General features: G+C 50.4%; 1 protein-coding gene across 2 annotated transcripts; it reads right to left on the reverse strand.

Annotated features, from left to right (window-relative positions):
* Positions 1 to 476: 476 nt before the first annotated feature.
* On the reverse strand, positions 477 to 7,321 carry Slitrk5 (SLIT and NTRK like family member 5). Of its 2 annotated transcripts, none has more exons than XM_004626258.2 (2): positions 7,220 to 7,321; positions 477 to 4,672 (listed from the first exon to the last, which is right to left on the reverse strand). In XM_004626258.2, the coding sequence occupies exon 2, from the start codon at positions 4,662 to 4,664 to the stop codon at positions 1,788 to 1,790; it is 2,877 nt and encodes a 958-aa protein (XP_004626315.1). In that variant the 5' UTR covers positions 4,665 to 4,672; positions 7,220 to 7,321; the 3' UTR covers positions 477 to 1,787. The 2 variants fall into 2 exon arrangements, with proteins under 2 accessions (XP_004626315.1, XP_023565429.1); XM_023709661.1 differs by lacking the exon at positions 7,220 to 7,321 and adding an exon at positions 5,065 to 5,907.
* Between the last annotated feature and the right edge of the window lie 67 nt (positions 7,322 to 7,388).

Consider the following 7,388-nt stretch of genomic DNA (forward strand, 5'->3'; position numbering starts at 1 on the left):
CTGGGAAACCTTACTTAGACGCGAATGGCTTATCCCCAATGAACTTTTGAATATTTGGACACTGATCAACTTTAGGTACAGTATCTACCATAATGTTGGTGTTAGGTTTCTGTAGTTAAAATATGGAAACACTGAAAAAATTAAACTGAATGATACAAAAATGACAAAATACATAACACACAAGAAAGTGAATACGGAATATATAACTTACCATGTTCCTGGGGTTAGGTGAATACTTCAGTAAGGAAACACCATAATTAATAGAAATATTGTTAATAACACGGTCAGTGGCAACAAACATACTGCCCTGAACCAAGAAAAGCATAAAGTACATATATAAATATATATCGTGAAATTGTCATAATTAGTAGAAAACCTTTTTGTATTATGCTGTTAGTTATGGAGGTTCCACTGATCACACATAGCCACGTCTTGGGCACCTCAAGCAATCATTACTTCAGTCTCTCGTGTTTGACATAGTTATCAAGTGTTTATTCAGAAACTATTTAAAAAATTACATGTGCTGGGATACATATGCGACTGTAACAACAGTAGCCCCATCATACAGAGATCCTGTTTGTCATTATCATCATTGCTTGTTGCCCAGAGGCAGAAAGACATTGTGTAGCGATGCGTACAGTCCATCTTTTGGTCTTCTGAGGTGCCAGGACATGTGCGTCTGTACAAATGCAAGTGGGTTTGGTTAAACAATTGAAAGTTGACTACAATAGTAGCCAAATCAATACACAGTTTGGTTCACTAATAAAAATACTTTGAAATCTTCTCTAGTAAAACCAAAAACTTGCACACAATCTTCTTGAATGGCCCAATTAGTCACCCTAACTTTTTTTTTCTTTTATACAGTGGGACACAATCAGTATAAAAAAATACAGGTTCAATTGGGTGGGTTGCATTGGCTTTTAAAGATTTGGCCATTAAGTGCTCCATATTTTTAATGATCTAAAATGCCTTCCTGACAATCACTTCAGTTTTGGAAACGCAGCTCCTAATACAACATGACACCTCTGCAGAAATCATAGGCTAAAGAGTGAAGGAAGGAGGAAATGCTAAATGTGCATATAAAAATAGGTGCTACAATAAAATATTTGTATATTTCATCAATAAGTTATTTTGACTAATCAATTATGGATCATATAGCTCTGTGATTTTAATGATTTCTCCACATCTCTAGGGATCCTTTTCTGGATCACCATACTTTTGTTTTTTTTTTTTAATTCAAACGTCCGGAATGCATACAAACACATCCTTTAAAAACAAAGGAAAGGAATAAGAAGGGAGGTGGGAAAGGAGGGGAGGAGGGAGAGAGATCAAACTTCCATTTTTCAATTAGGATGTGCTAATCTCTCCACCAAAGCCAGTTAGACCCACCCATGGCTTAAAGGGGGAGAAAGGGAGGAGGGAGGCGAAGAGTGGAATCTAGGCGCTGATTTCTTCGGTCACTCTTAACACTTCCAACCACTACAAAAATGACCACGACCTTTAACAAGTCACCCTGGCAGCAAACTGCCCTCCCTAAAGCCCTTCTTCTCTCCTCCCCCACACACAATAAGAGAAAGTGATGTGCCCAGTTTACACAAATGTTTCCCCCGCGAAAAATTAAAAGGAAATTGCACACTTTCAGTATCTTCCGCCGAAGCTGAGAATCCCCGTGCCAAGGCACTTCGCCCTAAACGTTGAAATGACACAATTAATCAAAGGTGTTCACCGTGTGTGTCTGCTCGCTTGTGTGTTTCAAATGCAAGCGCTCCTAGGGAGTTTCTTCGCTTTTAGAACTGGCTAAATGTGGTCTGTTTTTCCAGCACTTCGAGGTAGTCCGGCTCAACGTTTAGTTTTGCTTTTAACTCCAGATACTCGTTCCGGTTGGGTTCTACAAAGACAGCACTGGGGGGACTGTACAGGACCTGCTCCCGCAGCCTGCTGTCCCCAGCCCCCGGGTGCAAATACTGATGGGGGCGTCTCAGGTCATAGTTGGGGGAGAAAGTGTAAGCAGCCGGGCTGCATGGGAACTTGGGATATTCCGGAAGGCTGCTGCCGGCTGGGGTGGTGGAGCAGTGCTTGTCTGGTTCTAAAATACCCCTGTAAAAGCGGTCGGCGTCCTGCACCGGAGACAGCAGGTCCTCCCGGGGCTCGATGGTGCTGACGCTGTAGGCGGGGCTCCGCGAGTGGCGGCTTTCCCGCCGCTCCTCCTCCGCGGGCTGCAGCTGCAGCTGCGGCGGGGGCTGCTGCAGGGGCTGCTGTGGCGGCTGCTGCTGCAGGTGGTGGTTTCCGCCATAGGTGACCTTGAGCTCGTGCAGGTCTTTGTAATCCTCCACGGAGTTGCCTTCCCGGGAGCGGTAGATCGGGTTTTTGCACATGTGGCCCAGCGGGTGCGGGATGTACTCGTACACATGGCCCGCCGGCGTCTTCACCTTGGGCAGGGCGGGCCCACGGTGGCGCCCGTGCGCGTGGGGGTGGCCGCCCGCGCCCCCGCCGCCACCCCCGCCGCCCCCGTACACGCTGTACTGCATATTGAAGGAGCTCACGTCGGAGTTGTTAGTGCTGGTGTGGTCACTCTGGGTCTTTTTCCTGCGCTTCATCACCAGCACAAAGAGCCCCGCGGCCACGAAGACCGACATGATGAACACCAGCAACAAGCTGAGGATCAGCACAGACAGCGGCACGGAGGACGCCCCTCCAGCCGCGCCCAAGCCCGCAGGGGCCCCGGTGCTGCTGTTCAACCTGATGGCCGGGGTCACCGCACTGGTCCTGGCTGGGACTTGGATGGAGGAGGGCGTGGGCGTGGAAACCACGATATCCGAGTAGTCTGGGCACAGTGACTCGGATTTGATGGATCGCATGTCAGTCTCAGCGAATTTCTTGGGTGCCTTACAGATTACCTCGTCTACAAGGACGCCCACCTTGAGCTGCTCCACCCACAGCTTCATGCCCACCACCTCACAGGTACAATCCCAAGGGTTGTCGTGTAAGTCGATCTGGATGAGTGAGGTCAGCTGGTCCAAAACTCCACTCACTGGCAGGGAGGTGAAGTGGTTACTCCGCAGGTTCAGCCTGAGGAGGGTCAGACCAGAGAAGACACCAGAGGGCATTGCCTGCAAGAGGTTGTTGTTCAGGAAGAGCAGCTGGAGGTTTGGGACTGGATCAAAAGTCCCAGGCTGGATTTCCCTTATGAGATTGTACTGGAGGAAGAGATACTGCAGGCTCTGCAGCCCATAAAATAACTCTGAGCTCAGCCTCTCGATCCTGTTGCCATTCAGGTAGAGGCGTCTGAGGTTGCCCAGATCCCCGAAGGCTCGGTCCTGGATCATAGAGATGCGGTTGTTGCCCAGGTGCAGGAGGTCCAGCCCAGTAGCCTCCAGGAAGTCTGTCCTGCGCACAACAGCAATATAGTTCTCTGTCAGATACATTTTCTTGGGATTGTAGGGCTTGGGCTGCAGCTCAGCAATGCTCTCAATCTTTCGCTCCTGGCAGTTTACATTGAGGCCCAGATCAGAGATCTGCAGATTGCAAGTGCATGCAGTTGGACACTCCAAAGGCACCGGGGATTTGGTCTGGTAGGCAATGCTGGGGCCATAGTTACTGTAGCCCAAGTCCTTAGAGGGCTGCCTAGAGGTGGGGCGCACTCTGGGCTTGTTGGGTTGGCGGGTTCCCTTGGGGGGCTTCAAAGGGGGTTTGTAAACAGCAGAGGAAGAAGTGGCCACGGAATTCACTGAGGCCGGGGTGGTGTGTAAATACCCCGTGGTGCTCAAAGGTGTCTGTGGCCTCATCTCGTAGTCCGAAATAAGTTTCCTTGGGCAAAGTTCCTGCTTGGATATCTCATCCAAGTCCCTGCCGTGTAAACGGAAGGGGGTCTCACAAACCACATCACCCACCAGGGCTGAGTAGGAGATGCTGTCCAACCAATCCTTGAGAGAGATCAGCTCACAGGAGCAATTCCAGGGGTTTTCCTCTAGCTGTAACTCCACAACTTTATCCATGTGCTGTAACAGCCCCACATAGGGCAGAAGTTTCAGCCGGTTCCCCCGCAGGTCCAAGTGCGTTAAGGGCACAAAACGGAAAAGATTGTTGGGTAAACTTGACAAGAGATTGTCATTGAGGATAAGCACCTGCAACAAATGCAGTTTCCCAAAAGCATTGGGTTCAATGACGCTGATGTAATTGTAATCGACCTGTAGGTATTCCAGGCTCTCCAAACCAAGGAAGGTATCATCTCTCAGGAGCTCCAGTTTATTGTTGTTCAGATGCAATCTTCTCAGACCTCGAAGCCCATGGAAAGCCCCAGTCTCAATGTCTTGTATAACATTACTACCCAGATGCAGAATTGAAGCCCCAGTGTAATTGACAAATTCATTAGGGTAGAGGCGGTTCAAAAGGTTTCCAGACAACAAGAGGTGATAGACTGGGAAACGGGGAGGGCTAATTTCAGACAGACTAATAATTCCCCGGTTTTCACAGCTCACAGTTAAAATGCCGTCCTTTTCCTCACAAGGACATGCATTGTCACAGATTTCCCCATAATAATCGATGGTTTCTGCACATGAAAGGACGAGAGATGTTACAGCAAATGCTAGAGTCTGCAGCATCCAGCTATGCATTTTTCTGTGAAGGTCCTGTTCCAAAGTTACTGGGGGGCAGCAAGTGTGCATTTTACCTCCTGCAAGGAGAGAGGAAACAAGGAAACAACAGAATATGACAAAAATTTAAGGGCTGATCAGAAAGTCTCTCTCCCTGAAATCTAGAAGGGGATATGAATGGCAACCCCCACCCCCACCCCCACCCCGGTGAAACATCAGACAGTCTCCAGACTTTATTAAAATTTGATATTCATTTTGATTTAAAGGCTCATTTCATTTTCTAATGAGCATGCCAGGGATGTGCTGCTCTTCACAAGAGGAGGGCAGATAAAAAAATCCCCTTTTAGTGTTCTACTTTGCTCCCCCCTTTATAAAACCAATCCATAAATATACATAAAATGGCTGTCAGTTCAGTTTTACGTTTCTAATTTAAGAGTCAAGGAGCATCGTTTTACAAGGTTCCCCTCCTCACCTATACCCGCCCCCACTTTCCTTCACAATCACTTTGGTGCACAGTTCACCATGAAGGGCTCCCATTTTTGCTGAAAGCAAGGAGCCACAATACTTGGGCTATTTTAAACCATCGCAAGAAATGCCAGGGTGGGAGCCTAAAAGAACACGTTCCAGAGGCAAAGAAAAGATGCATGATAATGCATTAAGAGGAGTCAGTACAAGCTCTTAAATCACCAATTGTCTTCCAGGGCTCCGAGTAAGGAGAACAAGGGGAGCAAGCACAAGGGGAGCGAGCTGGCTTTGATGGTGGACTTCACTATCAGGCTATTAAGCACATCAGCGTCCTAATTGCATGCACGGTGCCACTCAGTAGCGCTTCCCTGAGAGCGCCCTGCGACCACTTCTCACTCATCATGTCAGCGACGGTACCAAGCCGCATCCCTAAGCCACAGAAATAGTTCTGCGCGATGGATTACAAAGAACTCAGCACCTGCATCTGCAATCTCCAAATATCTCTCAATACCTTGAGTTTAAAGAGCACATCCCTACCGCTTACCTGGAATCAACTAAAAGTAACCAAGGACCAGCTGCAAAGCCTCCCTTACCGCGGGCTCCGCGTCAGTGTGCCACAGCATGCAAAACTAACCCTACTGAATGAGCAAGATTTGGAATGATCTACCACCTCTCCAACATCTCCATCTTTGGAGTTGCTTATTACATAGAATTGTCAATGCCCACTCCTTCCCCCAGGAAAGGGCTCCCGGGTTGAGTAAGACAACACAGAAAGGTGCCAGGGAGGCCAGCAAGTGACACAGGTCAGGGCTTTTAATACCGAATTTCATCTTCCCAGTGAATCCCTCTCTTCCCCCCCCCCCCTTCCTTTTTTTTTTTTTTTTTTTTTTTTTTTTTTTTTGGTGGAACCAGGGATTGAACTCCCCCCTTCTTTCTGTCGCCTTGGAGGCTTCCTTCGACTTCCTACTTGTGGTCCACAACGGCACTCTTAAAGGAAGGGCATAAAAGGAGTGAGTGTGTGAATGCTGTTGTTGCCTTGGTTAGCGGGTAGCAGGCGAGTGCGGGCGGGGTGGGGGGGCGGCTGGTAAATGCTGGGCTCTGGGAACCAATGCATTTTCTCTGGTCAACCTAGCTTTTGCTTCACCACCAAAGTCGGGTGTCGAATCGCAACCCAGAACTAAAGCTAGGACGTTTCCCAGATACAGGTTCTAACGCCTGGCGACCTCCCTCTCCAAGCGGACTCCGGCCCGCGTTGTTAAAAGCGCCTGCATTCACGGGCACATGTGCGAGTGTGCCTGCGAAACACTCACGTTTGGCCACCCAGACGCGTTGAGACGAATGGGAACCGCAGTGGATAAAGCTAGCTAGAATCCCCCGACCTCCCACCACCGCTCCAAACATCTCCCGGCTCCAAACACACCCCAGGAAAGCAAAACGTTTACCTTGAAATTTCGGTTCTCCGCCGGATCAAATGTGCACATCCATTCAGCCGGGCTGGGTCCCCTCCCCCCTCCCGGTGCTTCCCCCGCCCCCATCCACCTCCTTCCCCATCTGAGAGCCCACTGCAAATCGTGTCCAGCCTGGATTTAACTCAAGCGTTTACAACTTTAATTCACTTCTGGTTAGCAAGGGTCGAAGAGCTGACTCTCGCTTCACTCCCTCTCTCCTCCTCCTTGCCATCAAAGGAGACCGAAAATTTGAGAAAATAAAGTTGAATGAGCCTGGGGAAGGCTGACATTCTGACTGGAAAACGCACCGCCGGTGTCAATTCCCGGGTGCGCGACACAGCCTTTCATTACATTTTTTCTAAGGCGGGGGCGGGAGGTTTGTACTTGCACCATCCGCCCACCCCCCAAAAAATAGAGATCCTAGATCAGCGCCCGGCACATCCCTTCCTTGGCTAGCGCGGAGCCGCTCGCGCTGCAGCCCGGGCTCAGGCCGGCCGGGGTTCCGGGCGCAGCTGCGGAACGGCCGCCCAGGCGGAGCACCCGGAGTTCCAGGACGCGAGGCTCCCCTCCCCCAGCCCGCCCCAAAGCCAAGGAAGGGTAAAGGGAAGCGGGGAGGGAGGAGCGGGAAAGAAAGCCAACCTGCTACACACACGCACACACACGCGCGCGCGCACACACACGAGCCTCTTCTGCAAAAGTGAACAGCAGACTTACCCCGACTCACACCTCGGCCCCACTCACCCCGGCCACCCTTTCGGGAAACACCTCCAGGGCTGTGCTCTGAAGCCCGGCGGAAACCGGCGGCGCGGGCACCGCGGGCTGAGCCGCGGGAGCACAGAGGCGCCCGGATGCCGGCAGCCCCGCGCCGCCGCGGTGGCGACCG

This window comes from Octodon degus, unplaced genomic scaffold, assembly GCF_000260255.1.
Source record: "Octodon degus isolate 3935 unplaced genomic scaffold, OctDeg1.0 scaffold00013, whole genome shotgun sequence".
NCBI lineage: Eukaryota > Metazoa > Chordata > Mammalia > Rodentia > Octodontidae > Octodon > Octodon degus.